The sequence below is a fragment of the Podarcis raffonei genome, chromosome 13, assembly GCF_027172205.1.
Source record: "Podarcis raffonei isolate rPodRaf1 chromosome 13, rPodRaf1.pri, whole genome shotgun sequence".
In the NCBI taxonomy this organism is placed as follows: domain Eukaryota; kingdom Metazoa; phylum Chordata; class Lepidosauria; order Squamata; family Lacertidae; genus Podarcis; species Podarcis raffonei.
The window spans coordinates 37534230-37554102 of NC_070614.1; the positions used below are offsets into that span (position 1 = coordinate 37534230).

The 19873-nt window shown below is 47.2% G+C and overlaps 3 protein-coding genes across 4 annotated transcripts in view; 2 read left to right on the forward strand and 1 right to left on the reverse strand.

The window, feature by feature from the left end:
* KCNJ14 (potassium inwardly rectifying channel subfamily J member 14) overlaps positions 1 to 12964 on the forward strand; it is a 28425-nt gene extending 15461 nt beyond the window's left edge. The window contains exons 1-3 of one of the 2 annotated variants that reach the window (XM_053361780.1): positions 7310 to 7526; positions 9405 to 10255; positions 11465 to 12964. In XM_053361780.1, coding sequence (XP_053217755.1) covers positions 9557 to 10255; positions 11465 to 12016 — 1251 coding nt within the window. In that variant the 5' untranslated portion in view covers positions 7310 to 7526; positions 9405 to 9556 and the 3' untranslated portion in view covers positions 12017 to 12964. Of the gene's footprint in view, positions 1 to 7309; positions 7527 to 9404; positions 10256 to 11464 lie in introns of those variants that run through there. The other variant, XM_053361781.1, reaches the window with a different exon arrangement.
* Positions 1 to 19873, reverse strand: part of LOC128399909 (immunoglobulin superfamily member 1-like) — a 270931-nt gene that overhangs the window by 69313 nt on the left and 181745 nt on the right. The gene's annotated exons all lie outside the window — the stretch shown is intronic.
* The window catches only part of LOC128399910 (brain-specific angiogenesis inhibitor 1-associated protein 2-like), a 157316-nt gene that overhangs the window by 58337 nt on the left and 79106 nt on the right, over positions 1 to 19873 (forward strand). The gene's annotated exons all lie outside the window — the stretch shown is intronic.

Consider the following 19873-nt stretch of genomic DNA (forward strand, 5'->3'; position numbering starts at 1 on the left):
ATCTCAGCTATCGTCATTAACATAACCAGGCAGGTTCTTCAGTTCCTGCTAGTTATTTTTACCACCTCTTGTAACATAGGTCTAGCTTTACGTGTCCAGATCAAAAGGTGAAATTTGCCCCATCAAGTAATTCCCTGAGTTTCAGGCCAAAAGGCCATGATTGTCTTTGGGGAACACTTGAAACTCATTCGTCTTTTTCTCTCTCTTTTTCCCCAAATGAAAGGTGAGATCACAGAGTGCTGATTTCTGACCCTGCGCCCAAATCCTGCACTTTCTCCAAACTAGCAATAAAAAATACATGCAGCCCTGCATATGAAGCCTTTTCCTCTGGCAGGTTCCTGCTTATGTCCAGCCAGTGAATAGCAGAGGGAGGGAGGGAGAAGTGTGTTTTGGGCCAGAAATCTTGTCTGAGATTAGGTACTGACTTTGTCATGAAATTCCACTTATCCAAGCGCTAAGCCCAGCATCGGCTTTATTTGGAAGCATAAGCTTCCCATGCGCGTGTCACTGCGAGCACAGGGACTGGGTGCTCTGCTGAGCAAAGGCTTAGAGCTGCAACAGAGCAGAACCCAGGAATCCTGGTTCCTTGGCAGGTCCCAGGAAAATCAGCTTCAGGGGCCCCGTTCCAAACAGTGTTAGGCACTGTATTGACAGAAGAGTATTTTGCAAGATAAACTCACTCTCTGATAAAGCAGTTGCCATCTAGCAATATGTATTCCTCGAGACTCAATATGTATTAGGAGGCTCATACGCTCAGACACAGCATTAATATGCGGATTTGCATTTATTCAAACCCTGAAAGGGTATCGCTGTACCCTTCTGGCAGGCTATTCCTGCATAAGGCTGCATGCACACCATATAATTTAAACTGCGCGCCCCACACCCTACCCCAAGAATCCTGGGAACTATAGTTTGTTAAGGGTGCTGGAAATTGTCCTTGTGATATGGGTATTCTATCATTCCAGTGATGATTGGGGATGGGGGTGTTCTTTAAATGCATGGTGTAACGTAAAGGGACCCCTGACCATTAGGTCCAGTTGTGACCGACTCAGAGGTTGCGGCGCTCATCTCGCTTTATTGGCCGAGGGAGCCGGCATACAGCTTCCGGGTCATGTGGCCAGCATGACTAAGCCGCTTCTGGTGAACCAGAGCAGCACACGGAAATGCCGTTTACCTTCCCGCCGGAGCGGTACCTATTTATCTACTTGCACTGGTGTGCTTTCGAACTGCTAGGTTGGCAGGAGCAGGTACCGAGCAACGGGAGCTCACCCCGTCATGGGGATTCGAACCGCTGACCTTCTGATCGGCAAGTCCTAGGCTCTGTGGTTTAACCCACAGCGCCACCCGCGTCCCCTAAATGCATGGTATATTCGCAGCCTAATAACAGACCAGGTTTGTCGGTTGACACTTTACCAACATAGGTATATAGTTAGCAGGTGGTTTTCTGATACTCCCTGTGTTTTTGCACCCATCAGAGTTTAGAGAAGCCGGCACTTTCCCACCCAAGGACAGGGAGGGTTTCTCCCGCCCCCTTACATTTATATTGTTACGGAGGTTGTGTGCCACCTCGAATCTCTGCCAAGCAGTAGCAAGATTCCAGGGGGTTCCTGGCACTCACCCAGGGTTGTGTTTCTGTCAGGAAAATCAAGGCACAGTGGAGGCTGGTGTCTTTAAGAAATATGGTTTATTTCACACATGTTTACACCTAAAGTCTTCAACAGAGGGGGTGCAAAACATTATACCTGAGGATGTCTCTCATTGCCCCTCTCATAGCTTCAGCAAGCTTGCGCCCATAGCAGCATGTCAGCTTCCGGTCTCTCGGTGCAGCCTCCTCCAGCCAGTGCCAAGATGGGTTCTGACTTGTTGTTGTTTAGTCGTGACTTTTCATGACCCCATGGACCAGAGCACACCAGGCGCTCCTGTCTTCCACTGCCTCCCGCAGTTTGGTCAAACTCATGCTGGTAGCTTCAAGAACACTGTCCAACCATCTCGCCCTCTGTCATTCCCTTCTCCTTGTGCCCTCCATCTTTCCCAACATCAGGGTCTTTTCCAGGGAGTCTTCTCTTCTCATGAGGTGGCCAAAGTACTGGAGCCTCACGATCTGTCCTTCCAGTGAGCACTCATGGCTGATTTCCTTAATGGAGAGGTTTGATCTTCTTGCAGTCCATGGGACTCTCAAGAGTCTCCTCCAACACCATAATTCAAAAGCATCAATTCTTCGGCGATCAGCCTTCTTTATAGTCCAGCTCTCGCTTCCATACATCACTACTGGGAAAACCATAGCTTTAACTATACGCACCTTTGTTGGCAACCTCCTCCTTTTTCTTCTTAGAACACCTTCAGATTTCATAAAGATCACATTTTTCTGTCACATCATGCCCCCCATCACCTTGGCAACCTGCCAAATCTCCTGTCTCTGTCCACACCTCTGAGCAGGGGGGAAAGATAGCTTTTTGAATTGCCAGTGGCCTTTAATGGCCCAATACCCGGCATCCCATTATTTCTCAATGGCTTTGCATTTAGCTAGAGAAGCCAGGCTGGTCTGCATAAGCTAACCCAGGAATTTCTTGTCTGGCACAAGTTCTACAGCTTGTATTTTCCCTTCATATCCCGAATATCATCTCAGTACTACCATTTATTAATTTCTGCCATTCAATAGCAGACTTTGGTACCCCAGATCCATGACAATATCCTACCTTATTTTCCCCGTTATATAATTTTTTGAGGTGGCGTGCTTAGGATTCCCAATTTGTTTCCCATCAAGGCTGTGACTGGACCCTCTGAGTTCAGCAAGGTTGCTGCTCTGTATGACTTCAAACCACACCCTGGGGCCATGTCTAAGTGCCGGGGGGGGGGGTGCATGTGTGAGAAACAGCAGTTGGCAGCTTTTAAGACAGAGACAGATAGAGTTTCTAGCTGGAGCTAGTCGAAACTAGCGGGGGCAGTCTTGGGGCACTAGCCAAGTTGCTCTCTGGGGACCTTTGGCCTGGCCTCCTTGCCTTCAGTTATGTTCTGCTTTTATATGGGTAAATAAAGTAAATATAACACAGGTGCCTCAAATCTCCAGAGTTCTCCCAAAGGAAGGCAGAGCATATAATGTTGCTTTTCCTCAGGGGAGTAGGGAATGTGGAACAATATGGAATGCATTTATTGAAAATTATCTCCCTTTTTTCTTTATAAATGACACTTTGACTACTTTTTTTAAGCATTCCCAGATTAAAATTTGGACATCTCTACTCAAGCCCAACCCATTTATATCAGTATCAGCAATCAGGAATAGATCGGAAGTACGGGAAGCAGGACTCCTGGGTTTTCTTGGAGCCATGAGGAAACACAGGGAGGGTGGCAAAACGAAAAAAAGAATGAGGCAGCCAGGAGATGTGGGTGCTAAGAAAATGGGGAGCATGACTGGTTTGTGAAAGAGGGCCATTTTTATTTGTATATGCATAGCGCTATCAACCTGCATTGCATTTTATAAAAAGGAAGAAGGCAGGTGCCTGCCTCAAGGAGCTACAATCTGCAACTTTACGGAGATGAAAGCGAGGATAAAAATAGAAGGAATATGCTTTCAGCTGAGTTGCTCCTAATTACATTTACAGATTCCTCTGAGGAGTCCAGGACTGTATACATGGTGTCTCCATCTTTTTATTACCACAACAACTCTGTGAGACAGGTTAGAGCCACGCTGGGCTGACTCTGTAATACATAGGCAAGCTTAGTTTCAGGAGAGGACCAGGTTGGTTGTGGCAAAGGCCGAAGAAAGTGTGGATTGTTTGTGAGGTAGTTCCATGCCCAGTGGGAAGGAAGAGTGCAATAGAAGTCCTTTGTAGGAAAGGATAGAGCTGGAGAAACAAAGGTCACACAGGCGGGGATGTATCCATATATAACGGCAGAGAAATACAAGGGAAGAGCTAGACACTAGGAACACTCAGTGTCTAAAGATGCATCTACAAGAATGAAAATCAACCATTTTTTTTAAAAAAAAAACCTATGAATTCCGTAATCTAAAGTAGGGGTTGGGAATCTGTGGCCCTTTGAATGTTGTTGGACTCCAATGCCCATCAGGCTTAGGCAGTATGAGCAGCAGCCAAGAATAATGGAGAGCCACCAATTGAACAACATCTGGAGGGCAGCAGGTTGACCTTCCATGAGCTAAAGCAGTCCCAGATTCCAATATACAGTCATGATCCCTCTGTAGTAGAACAACATTCCTGCCACAAGCATCAAGTGTAAGTTTGGGTGGGGGTGACCTGCTCTCTTCACCACCACCTTGTTGTGAGCTCAAAACAGGGGCAAAGCCAGCAACAGGGCTGGTGTTTTATAATCCTATGTCACCATAACTGAACTAAAAAAGCCTCCACCGATCGCAGGAGTTGTAGTTAATCCATTGCTTACAATGCAATCCTATACAGTTGCAAGTGGGTGCCTGCAGCCAGACCGTCGGGAGTAAGGAGAGGTGGCTCAAAAGACCAGGCCCCATTTTCCCCATAGGAGACGCTGCTTTCTAGTAAATGGTCTACTGTGCTGCTAAGGAAGGAACATTCAGAAAAACTGGCCACCTCACTGATACCCTCTGACGCTACCATCCCATGAGCTTCTTGTCTCGGGGCAAGGGAGGATAAGGCTGGGGGTGTGGAGGTGCTGTCACTGCCACCCCTTTTAGTTTTTGTGGTTACTTGTAGGTTTGAGGTAGGTACGTGTAGGTTTGAGTTGACTTGAATGCTATGTGAGTTGCTCCTGGGTGAAAGTAGAGAGCGCCCACAGTGGTTGGAATGTGAACTACACTAATGGGTAGGAACTGGGATATTTGGCTGGGTCCCCTGAGACGACAGGCCTGGCTAGTGACTCTGTAGACTGTGAATCATGGAGTGATGAGTAGATGAGGGGGGCTGTTTTGTGGGCCTTGGGTGTTGACAGAACCCTGTACATTGTCCTGATCAGTGTGTTGTGGCCACTGGCAAAGTGGTAGATGGGATCCTAATATGTGTATGTGTTGTGATGAACTTGGAGTCAGTTAGGAGAGGTCAGGGTGAAGGTGGATGGGTGTGCCTGGTGGTGTTTTACGTTGGTTGCTGAACAACTCCCTAAGTGTGTAGGGTGTGCTGGTCGAAATATGTTGACTCACGAAGGGTGTGCTTGGCAGAGGGAAGAATGGCAAGGATGCCCTAATCACTGTGTTTAAGGCCAGGGAAGAAGGTGGGGTGGGGAGGAAGTCATCAACAAGAAGGGAATAGAAACGTGCTCAGGCCATCTCTTCTGACACGTTCTCCATATCTCAGGTGGGTTACTGGGTTGCTGGGCCTTCCAGTGTTGTGGTGCTGGTATTTAATGCCAGATCAGTTCATGATAAGATCCCAGTTATACACTGTCTCATCATGGATAATGTAGCTAAATTGGTGTGTATTATGGAGACCTGGGTGGGTGAACAGGGTTTGATCTAACTATGCGCAAGTGGTCTCAATGGCTTCTTTTTTTCTTGCTTTGGCTGGTGCACCAGTTACAACCCTTCCTGGACCATGATTGCAAAGCCACAGTGATCCAAGTATCTGTAGCCTCAGGTCTGGTCTACTGCAATGCACTCTGTGTGGGGCTGCCCTCAAGGCTGGTGTGGAAGCTGTAGCAAAATGTCATGACCAGACTGGTAATGGAACACTGTACCATGCACTTATAATATCTGCAGTAGCAAACCAAATTTGAGAAAGCTAGGGCAAAGCTGGCTGAAAGAATGCCTTCTGCCAAATACACCTTCCTATTCAGTAAGAATTGGCGAGTCGGCTCTAATAATTATGCCTCATTTTAGAGAAGTTCATCTCACAATAACTTGAAGGCGAGTGGCCCCTAGCCTGTGGAATGAGCTCCCCATTGAGATATGTGGTGAGCTTCCAGCAGCTATTTAAAGCATTTGCTCACTCACATTTTCCCTGACCTTTGATACCAGTTGAACAATATCTGGTTACTGTAAATATGACAAATTCTTTTCATTTGATGGTTTTACGGTATATTGAATTGTTTTTTAATTCAATTCAATGGGCCTTTTCTGTGGTGGCCCCTCAGTTGTGGAATGCTCTCGTTGAGGAGGTTTGCCTGGTGCCTTTTAACACCAGGCAAATAAGATACTCTCCCAGGCATTTGGACAGTACTCATGGTCTGGTTTCGGGTTGTTCTTTTTGGTGTTCGTCCTTATGGGGCTGCAGTGGTCATTTTCTGTTGTCGGTTCATTTTTGTGGATGAACACTTTTAGTATATTTGTTTTGTTTCGATGGATTTTTTTATTGTATGTTTTGGATGCTTCTGCGCTTGTCAATCGCTTCATGACCCCTTCTTGCAGTATGAAGCAATGCATAAATTGAATTGGATCATACTTAATTGTTTTATTGTACAGTGTCTTGGGATTATTTTAACAAGGCGGTATATACAGATGTTTTAAATAAATTGTGTGTGTGTGTGTGTTTGTGTATCTACTCAGAAGTAAGTTCTACTACATTCAGTGAGACTTATTCCCAAGATATCAGGTATAGGATTGTAGGCCTAATGAATTCAACCTACCTAGGTTCACATGGGAATAAAATACTTCTGAAGGGGGGAAACACCATACTTTCCTCGTTTTAAAATGATGTTGCATCTCTTGGGAATGGCTTGTGGGTGGGTAACGTAGGGGTGCTTTTTCTAATATGGGGCTGGCCACCCAGTAAGTTGTTGTAGTCAAAAGACGTATACTTCAACCAGTTTGAGTAAATAACACAATATTAACTTGACTGTGGGGCAATAAAATCAAGAATAAATTATAATGATGCACCCAAATTAAACACAAGCACACACAAGCAAGATCATACGTACATAGAGGTATATTCGTTTTGACAGCTTATGGCGAATGAGCTTACATATTCTCCTCTGTTTCTTTGCCACTACGTCAAATCTCGTGCTTGAAAATGTAGCGTAATTTATCTTAGGCAGAAGGTTAAAACTTCTTGAGATAAGCTACAATTTCCACTTTGTTGGGAAGTGTCTTTTGAATCCATCAAAAGATTTTGCACTGATTAATCTCAACATTTCATAACCTAAACACTGGAACTCTGGCAATGACTCACCTCAGAAGTGGAATAATGCGTGGATGACGACGCAGGTGCTTTGAAAAGGACCTGGGCTTTCCCTGATCCCCTATCCATAAATCTTCTCTTTTTCTGACGGAAATAGTGTTGGCCTTCGCTTCTTCCTTCAGTATCCTTTCTCCCCCTTGCGGGTGCTGGATCATCTTGGCTGGTTCCTTTGCCCCGGAGGGCTGGAGGTGCCTTTTGCAAGCCATCTTGGAAGAGGGCCTGAGGGGGACTCACTCTTGAGGAAGAGACCCAGCCTCCTGGCGTGTCATGCCACACACCCTTTGCTTCCAGATAAATAGGCAAGATTTCCCCTTAGAGACCATGCTTTCTAGGCACACCAGGCAAAAGGCAAGCCTTCCACAGAGGCCAGATCAAAGTCCCTTCATTGGCTTGAGAGCTTTGTGCAGGTGAAGCAACATCCACGTGAAGGTGAGTGGAGTTTTCTAGGAAGGCCAGCTGCAACAGAGAACAAGGCTTCTGTGCACCAGAGAGAATTGCAGGAGGCACCACGGTGCTGTAGGATCAGGGAAAGGTGCTCCTGCCACAATACTCTCTGCACAGCTGTCTGCCTTTGCATGGGACGAAGCGAGGAATCAGGACAGCTCTGGGAGGGATGGTCACATTGAAAGCTGCCTCAGTGTTACCTGTTGACTGGCAGTTGCTGCCCCAGGTTTCAGACAGGGGTCTTTCTTACCTGGAGATGCCAGTGACTGAACCTTTTGCATGCAGAGGATGGGCTCTTCCACTGAACTGTCCCTGTGGAAATATAGAGCTTCAGGATAGCTTGGACCTCTGGGAGAAATGAAAGGTCTATTGGAGTAAATTGTGCTGTATGGCAGAAAGTAGGAGATGTTGACTTACCTGATAGTTGTGTACTCCCCTCTACACACACACACCTCTGCACTTCAGAATTGTAGCAATTTCTTCAGGGCAAACTCTTTGTATCCCTGCATGGCAGAAAAAAGCATAGCTCCCTAAATTTATCTTTGTCATGTAACTGTTAAAGATCGAGTCGAAAGGGGGGGGGGATTAAAAAATTGTCCAGTAGCACCTTAGAGACCAGCTAAGTTTGTTCTGGGTATAAGCTTCCGTGTGCATGCTCACTTCTTCAGATACACTGAAACAGAAGTTAAAGATGGAGAAACCTTAACAGGAACAAAAGTTGACAATCCCGGTTTCTCTGGGAAGGGAGATCAACCAAGCAAGACTGTGAGGAGTAGAGAAAAGGCATGAAACCATTCTTAAAATGTTAAAAGCCAGAGTGCTACTGTTAAGATCGCCAGCTTTTCTTCTGATTGGTTTCCTGTCACTTTCACAGCTGCAGGAATGTGAAGTTTTTCACAGCATGGATGTTCAGTATCAGCGATTGTGAATTTTCGGCTTTTTTTTCCCCTTTTACAAAAGATGTTGGGAAGAGTAGCAATTAGAGTAGAAATTACTGGGCAGCAAGCCTTCAAGTTCAACAAAACTCTTCCGCAGGTGGTGTTAAGCAAAGAAAGAAGAAAGCAAATCTGGAAGGGAGGTGTTGGGCACGATAAAGCCTGAAAGTTAGTAATAGTCTTAAGACAGAGTGAAGGAGGTGCACAATTATTGCCAATAAGAATACACGTTTAAGAAAGATTAAATTTTTGGATCAAATTAAACTGTGGCTTAGTTTGAGCCAGGTCCTAGCCTGCAATCTCTTTTCAGTGCCGCTGCTCAGCTCTGAAACATGTAAAAAGTATAATGTGTATTGTTCTCAATGCCTAAGAACCATATCCCCACACACTCCAGATAACAGCTTCCGGATTTCCATATAAATCTCAATTCCAACCTCTCCTTTTTTTAAAAATGAATTGACAAGCAAAAACCATATTGCAAAGATAAACAATAATAAAGCTTTGCAAATGTTAAGATGTTTCAACAACTTTCACAACCTAAGAACCTAGGTGGAAGGAAAGCACCTTGCAAGACCTGAGCTGCTCTGTAAGATAAAGTAAATATGCCTTGAGAGGAATGTGGTGCACACCAGTTAAGATGGCTTTTAAACCCTCTAAGGCACAAGATACCCTGTTAGCAGAATGGGTGGCCCACACATTCACAAGAACGGGCTCCATTGCATCTTGGTAGTGAAATGACATCACAAGGTAGGAAACAGACCTAAAATGAAGTAGAAGTGAATCACAAATCCTTACTTTAAATTCCCTTTGGCTTCTTATCATCCTTTTTTGGGGGGGGGGATCGGAATTTAAAGTGAGTTAAGGAGATGTGCTAATGGACGTGAGTCAATGACGGTCTTTGCCAACTCTCTCCCCTTTCCGCTTTCAGGTTACTCAAAAGCGACAATCCTGCGCAGCGCCACACTATCACCTGCTAACACCTCCCTGACACCAGCTTTTTTCTGCACAACACACAGGCTGGGCCACCAATCCCCCAAGCCCGGCCTAGCCTTGGCCGGGACAAAGGCCAATCCCTCCGATATGGGGGTGGCCAAAGCCATCCGTCGTTTCAGCGGGGGTGGCGGGGTGGGGGAGTTGCGGGAAGAGGAGTCAGTGGAGTCCCCCACCAGCTGCCACAATGGCAGGCCCGCCCCCGTCCGGCAGCGCAGCCGTTTCGTGAAGAAGGATGGCCATTGCAACGTGCAGTTCGTCAACATGAGTGAGAAGGGCCAGCGGTACCTGACAGACATCTTCACCACTTGTGTGGACATCCGCTGGCGCTGGATGTTCCTCATCTTCTGCCTCTCATTCGTGCTCTCCTGGCTGGTCTTTGGCTTCACCTTCTGGCTCATTGCTGCCATGAACGGGGACCTTGCACCCGAGCAGCCTCCCAACTCAAAGCCCTGCTTCTCCGAGGTCACCAGCTTCATGGCCGCCTTCCTCTTCTCCCTGGAGACCCAGACTTCCATCGGGTACGGCTTCCGCAGTGTGACGGAGGAGTGCCCATGCGCCGTCCTGGCTGTGGTGCTGCAGTGCATTCTGGGTTGCATCATTGACGCCTTCATCATTGGGGCCATCATGGTCAAGATCGCCAAACCCAAGAAGCGCAATGAGACCTTGGTCTTCAGTGAGACAGCCGTGGTGGCCATGCGCGACGGGAAGCTCTGCCTCATGTGGCGTGTGGCCAACCTGCGCAAGAGCCACCTGGTGGAGGCCCATGTTCGGGCACAGCTGCTGCAGGTAAGGACGGCACTATAGGAGCAAGGCAGGAGTTGGGCGGCAGCAAGATGGTTTTTGGAAGTCCTTTGAATGATTCTTCTGGGATGATTAAACCAGAAGATGGAAAATGGATGAGTAGATAAAAGGCAACAAAGCTGTATGAAGAACTTTAGATAGAGAAGGACAGAAGTTTGTGGGAGGTCGGTGAACAGATGTGGAGAATATTTTTCAGACTGTTGCTAGAAAGAGGATGTTGTAGCTGCTCTTTATTATGAGAAGTACAGTGGTACCTTGGTACTGAAACAGCTTGGCTCGCGAACAAACAGACTTCCAAACACCGCAAACTCAGAAGTGAGTGCTCTGGTCTGCAAATGTTTTTCAGAAGCCGAATGTCTGACGCAACTTACGCAGCTTCTGACTGAGTGCAGGAAGCTCCTGCAGCCGATTGGAAACCGAGCCTTAGTTTTTGAACCGTTTCAGGAGCTGAACAGACTCCTGGAACTGATTAATTTTGAGAACCAAGGTGCCACTGTATTTGTATAAGGCAGCAACTCCCAATTGGTGGCCACCCACCAAGGGGGTCCAGGGCACCATTCACATACCATAGAGATATCAAAATGTTCAAAAGTAGGGGGTCCGTGGCTTGGTTTTTGAAAAACAAGTACTTAGCTCATTGGTATTACGGGATGGAAGGCAAGACAGATAAATAGATGAATGAGTCTGAGGTAAGAGAGGGGAAAGTGTGAAGGGACTGGAAGGAAAGATGGACATAAGGTTGGTGCTTCTCGAAGGGACAGGAGGCCAGTTGACATATGCAGGTAGGATGCTTATTTCCTCTACATCCTGTAGCAGAATCCTCTGTAGGAATTGTGTTTTGGAAAAGGGTGGTCTTCAGTAGCCAGCAGCCATTTCAGCAACTGCAGTGGCAGTTTTCCCAATCAACCCTGGAAATGGCTGCTGGTCATAGGAGCCAACTCCTAGGGGCTAAGGAGTCTTCAGCCCCTAATATTTGGGGGGGGCTCCAAAAATTGATGGGCATTGCCATTCAAATGGTGTGTGTGCACCATATCATGTGATCAGTTATGTGGGGCAGGGCTTACCTGGAGGCCTCCCCCCCTTAATTTTATTGGCACCCCTGTTGCTGGGCACTGTGAGTCATACCACGAATACACGTTTATCAAGTCCTGTTCTGCACATAATGCCCTCCTTCCTTTGCCTTCTCTCCTGCAGCCTCGCGTGACCCCCGAAGGCGAGTACATCCCCCTGGACCACAACGATGTCAACGTGGGTTTCGACAGCGGCACCGACCGCATTTTCCTGGTGTCGCCTGTGACGATTGTGCACGAGATCGACTCCGAAAGCCCCCTCTACGAGTACGGCCCCGCAGACCTGGCCGAGGCTGACTTTGAGCTGGTGGTCATCCTGGAAGGCATGGTGGAAGCCACGGCAATGACCACTCAGTGCCGCAGTTCCTACCTGCCCAGCGAGCTGCGCTGGGGACACCGCTTTGAGCCTGTGCTCTTTGAGCGGCGCGGCCACTATGAGGTTGACTACCAGCACTTCCACCGTACCTACGAGGTGCCGGGAACCCCAACGTGCAGCGCCAAGGAGCTGAGCCATCGCAAATACAGGGCGCCCCCTGCAGGAGCCACTGCTGCTCGCGCCTCCTTCTGCTACGAGAACGAGGTGGCGCTCAGCTGCTGCCGCGAGGAAGAGGAGGAAGAGGAAAGGCAAGGAAGCCGGAGGGTGAGCCTGGAGAACGAGGCAGCCGCCACCACGTGACGCCACCAGTGTCCTTAGACTGAGGAGGGCCGAGGGGAGGTGGGGAGAAAAGCAGCTGTTGTAGCACCAACACCGCCTCTTCACACAGCAAAAAGATAACACTTTCATGCTTCACCGTTCCTGACCCCCCAAAAAAGCACATCTAGCAAGGTCTGGGCTTTCTAGAACAGGCTGTCATGTCTGTGTCTCTAACTGTTGGGAGAAAGAAAGGCCATTTTCTGACATTTTAGCCCTTGGACAAACTGAGAGTTTCCCCGTGATAGTTGGAACTGCTGAAGGAGGTTTAAGAGGCTATCAATGCTAAAAAGGGAAGGGGGCGGGAACCAAAGTTAAGCACAGCTGGTAAACCTGACAGGAGGAACAATACTCACCTCATGTTCATAAAATTATGGATGTGGCTGTGGGAGCTAGCTAAAAGTGTTTATTGTACGGAGTTCCAAGGACTTATAAGGGGGGTACTTAATGTTGCTCAAATGAAGACCTGCCCCTTGTGGATTTGAGCCGTGGATGTCTAATCTATCAGGCTCTATGATATATAGAGGGAAGAAGGGTTCATTGAGCTCTGGAGGCGACTTTTCAGGGGATCTGCTGGAAGGTATCTGGCCTTGTAGGATCTATGAAAATGCAGGAGGGCAAATTGTTTCAGAAATGTGTGTTTCTTTTCAGATCTAATGGCCAGAAATCACACACCTACAGGGTGCAAAACTACATGTGGTCTTAGCACCCCTAAAACTGGTTTGCCAAGCCCAAATCAGTAAGTCCTATCTAAAATTCCAGTGGAAGTAACTGGAAGTTTTCATGTGTGTGCATTTAAAAAAAGAGAGTAACTGGCAAGTAACTGGCAATATTTCAAATAAATCTTTCTTTAAAAGGAGACAGTTAAGGCGCATAAAATGTAATCACACCACAAAACAAGGGTTGTCATTAAAAAGAAAAACTGAAATCCAACCACTAATGGTCCCATGTGTTGTTGTTTTAAGTCCTGTAGCAGAAGCAAGGGAAAGAAATGGAAAGAAATGCCCCCTAAAACAAATAATGTAAGTATGGTCGCTGCCACCACCATCCCATTAAATATTTGGGGAAAGGCCAAAATATGGGTGTGAGTGTTATATCCCAAGTCTCTCTCTCTCTCTCTCTCTCTCTCTCTCTCTCTCTCTCTCTCTCTCTCTCTCACACACACACACACACACACACACACACACACTTGCTTTAAAGTCAAATGTATGGAATTTACCTTACTCAATAAATTAAAAAGGGACGCGGGTGGCGCTGTGGGTTAAACCACAGAGCCTAGGACTTGCTGATCAGAAGGTCGGTGGTTCGAATCCCCACGATGGGGTGAGCTCCCGTTGCTCGGTCCCTGCTCCTGCCAACCTAGCAGTTCGAAAGCACATCAAGTGCAGGTAGATAAATAGGTACTGCTCCGGCAGGAAGGTAAACGGCATTTCCGTGTGCTGCTCTGGTTGGCCAGAAGCAGCTTAGTCACGCTGGCCACCAGCTCCCTCAGCCAATAAAGCGAGATGAGCACCGCAACCCCAGAGTCGGTCACGACTGGACCTAATGGTCAAGGGTCCCTTTACCTTTTATAAATAAAAAAGAAGGCAGGAAAGGAAGAAACACCAGTGGAGATGGGGAGCCACGATTGCTGCACGCTGACCATACCACCCCACTCCATGCTAGCGATACCTATGGCTGAAGACGAAGCTGCTTTTTATCAGGTCATTCTATTTGCCTAGTAATGTCTACTCTGACAGGCAGCAGTTCTCCAGGATCGTAGGGGAGAAGCCTTCCTGTTATATGCTACAGGACCTTCTGTATACAGTGCATGTGCTCTCCCACTGACCTATGACCCCTTCCTGAAGTGCTGCCCGCTTCCCATTGATATACTTTCATTCATTCCAATGAAGCACAAGAGAACCTGACTGAGGACTGTGGCCCAGGGGTCAGATCTGTCTGTCTTCCACTTTGCTGGCCACTTCTTGGAGGGAGGGGGAAATAATCCCAGCACTAGATAAAAGATCCCTATATTAACCTCTGCTTCGAACCTGGAGCAGGAGACATCTCAGAGCTGTACGAGTGATCCCACTATAAACAGCTGCTGTCCAAGCCGGTTGGGTGACAGCAGCGTAGGCTGAAGGTCAGATCGGTGAGAGCTCAGATTGGATTCGCAGCTGGGAGCTCAGATTAATATGACACAGTTCCATCGCTAATCCTGACTGCTTTGCGCCAGCACTGGTGGAGGGGGGGCGCATTGGGGTCTGCTCCCTCTGCACGCCTGCCACTTTCTGCTCCTCTGCCCTGTCCCATCACCCCGTGCCTCTTAGGTGCTGGCACCCACTCTTCACACTGGCACGGCAGAGGTGATGGGATGTCAGGAACTCCTCACCGGCCACCATGGAGCAGGTGACAAGATCAAGTGGAAAGGCATTCTCCTTGAGCCAAAAATAACCTCTCATGAGTCCCTAATCTCCAAGCCTAGGGCATCTATCAGACTGGGATGTGAAAGTCGCCAGAGGTTGGGACAGAGGTCAACCACAAGCTCTTATCTTAGGACCGCCAATGGGTGACCTGAAATACATGCGGGGCTACGCCTATATTACCAACGCCCTTCGCTCTCCCTTATCATCACAACAACCTTGTGCGGCGGATTAAACTCCGTAAGCTTCGTGACTGAGTGTGGGGATTTGAAAATGGGTCTCCTGGGTCCTAGTCTGAACTAATTCTAGTATATGAAGTTTTCAGACTCTTATTTCAACCCCACACATGCCCAATAATATTTCAAGGGAGGCCTTTATAACTACGTTTCATAAACAGGGAACCTGAGTGAAGAGCAACGAACCAATTTCAGCAGGTGAATCACAGAATTTGAACACAAGTCTTCCTTCTGCTACTTTTGTTTTCTTGACATGGCTCCGGTGCCTTTAACAGCTGCCAAATGGGCAGAAATTCAACAGTTAAAGCATTCCCCAGTATGGAGGTGCTGGGTAGGGAGAGGTGTGACAAGGGAATATTCTAGTCCCTCTGCCCCTAGCTGGGAAAAGGAGGTGCTTCAACCATCTCTTGCTCAAACTGCTGCCACCCTCCCCAATCCTGCTCTACAGCCAATGCACACTTTACATCCACGTTAGGCCAGTTTGGCTCCAACAGTCAAGAAAGCAGTTTCTATGTGTACTGTAGAGTGAAGTGAGGGGCAGACGGAGCTCCTCAACCTGGGAAGAAAGCTCATCTAGAAGGAAAACTCTGGTCCTAACCTCCACTGCCTTGAAGAATATCTGCAGGAAAAGAAAAGTCTAAGGCAAGGGTCAGCAAACTTTTTCAGCCATGGGCCGGTCCACCATCCCTCAGACCATGTGGTGGGCCAGGTTATATTTTTGGGGAGGAAATGAATGAATTCCTATGCCCCACAATTAACCCAGAGATGCATTTTAAATAAACGCACACATTCTACTCATGTAAAAACACGCTGATTCCCGGACCATCTGTGGGCCGGATTGAGAAGGCGATTGGGCCGCATCCGGCCCGCGGGCCTTAGGTTGCCTACCCCTGGCCTAAGGAGTAAAACCAACACAAACTCAGAGTGGAGTCTTTATGACAGTAGGATGGTGCTTGTTGTACGCCTCCTTTTGGCAACTCCTGCAACCAAGCTGGCACCAAATGTGTTGCTCTGCTTTCCTTTGAACCACAACAACGAGGCTGAGGGGGCTGGTCTTGTCATCTGTGCAGCCCAGGACCTCCATACACACCACCCAGCCTTGCGCTGCAGGGAGGGCACTTGGGTGCTGCTAACACAGTGGTTTTGACTTCACCCCTGGAGGTCACAAGTGTGAAAACAAACATAGGTGCAAAGGCAGCTCAACTGTTGAAGAGATGGGACACATAACTGGGCAGAGGGTTGCCATGTCTCCTGAAGCTCATCAGAATCGAGATGAAGGGGTGGAGTCTAGGAGCAAAGGGGTGGAGCCTTGAGGCACCTGGGGTACCTAGCCACCAGACAAAATGTCTGCATCGTGGAGAGGGGAGATGGCAGAGCAAAAGGCAAAACCTCTCAAGCCAAGCGGAAAATAATTTCTCCCCTGTGTTCAGAACCTTCACTTACTCTGGAGACCCTTAAAAAAGGACTGGAACAACAGGTCAAACACTGAGACCTAGTAACTTTAGCTATAGAGAGGCTTGTGAGTAGTTAGTTTTTCAGCATCCCTGCTCCTCCATCAACTCCAATAGCTTTGGTGATGCCAAGCGCCTTTATTCTCCTCCCCAGGCTAAGTACCGGTACATTGGTGTTGTGTCGCATTAATGGGCAACTGAACCATCTCTGTCTTGCAAAGGAAGAGTCGCAAGGTGGAGAACGGCTCAGGCCCTCTATCCAAGGCACTTCCAAAACCTAAATTCAGTCCTGGGTGCCGCAGGGTGGCAAAGCTTAAGAGGCCCCCTCTTTAATTCTCTCATTCCTGAAGGTTAAGAGTACTTGTGGAAGGACTGAGCAAGAGGAGGATCAGAAATACAGATGCTCAAGAAAAGTCACAGCAAACTGTATCCCCGCCCTGAAGAATTGCTTTTGGAGGATATGTAAATACATGTGGGGCAAGGAAGAACATTAAGGCCCGGGGGGGAAGGGTGTGGATTTGCTCCATCTCCACCCTGTGTTAGCACTAAATCCATTGCTGGTAAACTTGCTTGGCCCCCATCCAACTAATCAGCATCCACAGAGCAACTTATTAGAGACAGATGGCTCACAAATGACTCTTTGCCCTGACCTGCCAGCTGCCCCATGACACTTGAGCCTCAGCCTCAAAGAGTCAGGACTCACACACAGGATATCTCAGTCAGTCAGTCAGTTCCCCTTCAGATCTGTCAGCACCCCCCGTGAGAGTAACCCACAGCAGCCTGCTGATCACCTGCATTTATTCCCCATCCCTCTGTTTGGAGAAGTGTAGGGTTTAATATAGATTATCTTAGCACCCCCTCTGGTGTCCACAGCTGGAATAGCAAGATCTGCAGAATAGCAAGATAATATATATGTATTATCTTGGCACTGTGGTCTAAACGACAGAGCCTAGGACTTGCCAATCATGAAGGTCGGCGGTTCAAATCCCCGCGATGGGGTGATCTCCTGTTGTTCAGTCCCAACTCCTGCCCACCTAGCAGTTTGAAAGCATGTCAAAGTGCAAGTAAATAAATAGGTACCACTCCGGCAGGAAGCTTGAAGCTACAAACATGAGTCTGACCAAACTGCGGGAGGCAGTGGAAGACAGGAGTGCCTGGCGTGCTCTGGTCCATGGGGTCACGAGGAGTCGGACATGACTAAACGACTAAACAACAACAACCGGCGGGAAGGTAAACGGCGTTTCCGTGCGCTGCTCTGGTTCGCAGAAGCAGCTTAGTCATGCTGGCCACATGACCCGGAAGCTGTACGCCGGCTCCCTCGGCCAGTAAAGCGAGATGAGCGCCGCAACCCCAGAGTCATCCACGACTGGACCTAACGGGCAGGGGTCCCTTTACCTTTATATATGTATGTGTTACTGCATGGTGTGAGTGGGTGTTTTTACAAAGATACTTCTTGTGTTTCCTGAATCTGAAATTCATTATCTGAGTTCTGAAGGTCACCAATGCATGTACATTATTAGGGATACATACCCCTATTTTCTGGACGCTGTCTGCCCCGATAAATCATGGTCCCTGCATTGTTCCTACTTTTGCCCTTTGAGGATGCCTTGTTAAAACATTGTTAATTGGAGTTGCTAGATCTGCCCATTCTTCAGGTTTCTGCATGTGCATGGGCAATAAGGCACCATATTGGGTACAGAGAGTGTCATTTCCCACACAGGGAAATCACATTTTGAACCATAGTTAAAGCTATGGTTTTCCTAGTAGTGATGTATGGCAGTGAGAGCTGGACCATAAAGAAGGCTGATCGCCGAAGAACTGATGCTTTTGAATTATGGTGCTGGAGGAGACTCTTGAGAGTCCCATGGACTGCAAGAAGATCAAACCTCTCCATTCTTAAGGAAATCAGCCCTGAGTGCTCACTGGAAGGACAGATCGTGAAGCTGAGGCTCCAATACTTTGGCCACCTCATGAGAAGAGAAGACTCCCTGGAAAAGACCCTGATGCTTGGAAAGATGGAGGGCACAAGGAGAAGGGGACGACAGAGGACGAGGTGGTTGGACAGTGTTCTCAAAGCTACCAGCATGAGTTTGACCAAATTGCGGGAGGCAGTGGAAGACAGGAGTGCCTGGTGTGCTCTGGTCCATGGGGTCACAAAGAGTCGGACACGACTAAACGACTAAACAACAACAACATGTTTAACCAAAGCAGCAAACACTACATAAGGCTGCACTCCTATGCTCACTAATTTAGGAGTAAGTCCTACTGAACTTAAGGGAATTTACTTCTGAACCTGCATGAGATTTCATTTATTATTTTCAAACAGGGTAGATCAGGACTATTGGAGAACAAATCTATGCACTTGGCAGAGCAAAGTGTTCAACGAGGGGAAGGGTCCTTGCTCAGTGGTAGGGCACCTGCTTGCATGCAGAAAGTCCCAGCTTTAATCCTCAGCATCTCCAAGTAGGATTAGGAATGTCTTCTGTTTGAAACTCTGGAGTGTCTCAGTCAATCAGTTTAGATCATGCTTAGCTAGGTGGACCAATGATCTGACTCAGTAAAAGGCAGCTTCCTATGTTCCTATGTGGAATAATAGGAGTGTTGAGGCAGAACTCAGAGATCCATGGTATGAAAATAGGGGTGACAACTGTGTGTATATTTTTACACATTCATATATTAGTAATGTAAGTGTGCTAATTTAGAATCACGCTGTATATATATATATCTCTCACTCTCCACCACCACCCCCATTAAGTTTTGAGAGCAAGGAAGAAGGGAGCTGGAATATGAAGAAAGACATACTCTAGCACACTTGCCTACAATGCTAACAATATTTTTGAAGGTATTCACAAATCTGGGAGAGATCATATCAGAAATACATTTGTCCACGGTAAACAGGGATACTTAGTTGGGGGAGTGTATGCCCTCATACAAAAATGAAAAACCATTAGAGTTATGAGATGGTAATTATGGTGCTAGTGGTGAAATCATTTTCCAAATTATTATTTCGGAGAGAACGTTGCTTCCACAAATATATGCAAACAAATTTCTCCCTCAGTGCCCAGCTTTATCAGATATTATAAGATTCTATCTACAAAGAGTAATTTTCTTGTAAGAGGTGATGGAAAATTTGGCTTTAACTGTAAATCTTATGGGGAGTGGCACCTATTAAATCAGTGACACTTTAATATACAGTTAACATGTTGTAACCTAAAGCCAGATTAATGTCATCTTGAACCAGGCAAACACCATTTTTATTTTTATTTTTTTGTTGCCATCATGCAAGTTTTAAGAGGAACCAAGAAAGAACAGAGAAGTGTGTAAATGAAAGATATAGACATGCGCAAGGGCTTGACATTTAGATGTATAAACAGGAAAATGCCTAGATAGTTCTAGTGTGGAAACATCTGTATTTGCAGTTAGGGTGAGCTGTTACACCATACCAATGGGTGCTTTGCACTGGTCTGTATTGCTATATAAACTGTGTGTGAATGAAGACTGAGGTTCTAGCCTCTGATAGTTTTCTTGATTGTTTGCTGTAACCTTTTCTACACATGTAAGAAATAAAACAATGCTTCTTGGTGAATTTTCAGGTGTCACTTGTCATTGCTGGTGAGTAAAAGGGACTTGGCTGTACAATGGGCCTCAAGAGGAGTTTTCCCACATCACCAGCAACTGAGGATACTGACTTCGTGCCTCTGATGCAGTGGGTTGTGTGGTCCACAAAAGCTCATGCCTAAATATGTGTCTTAG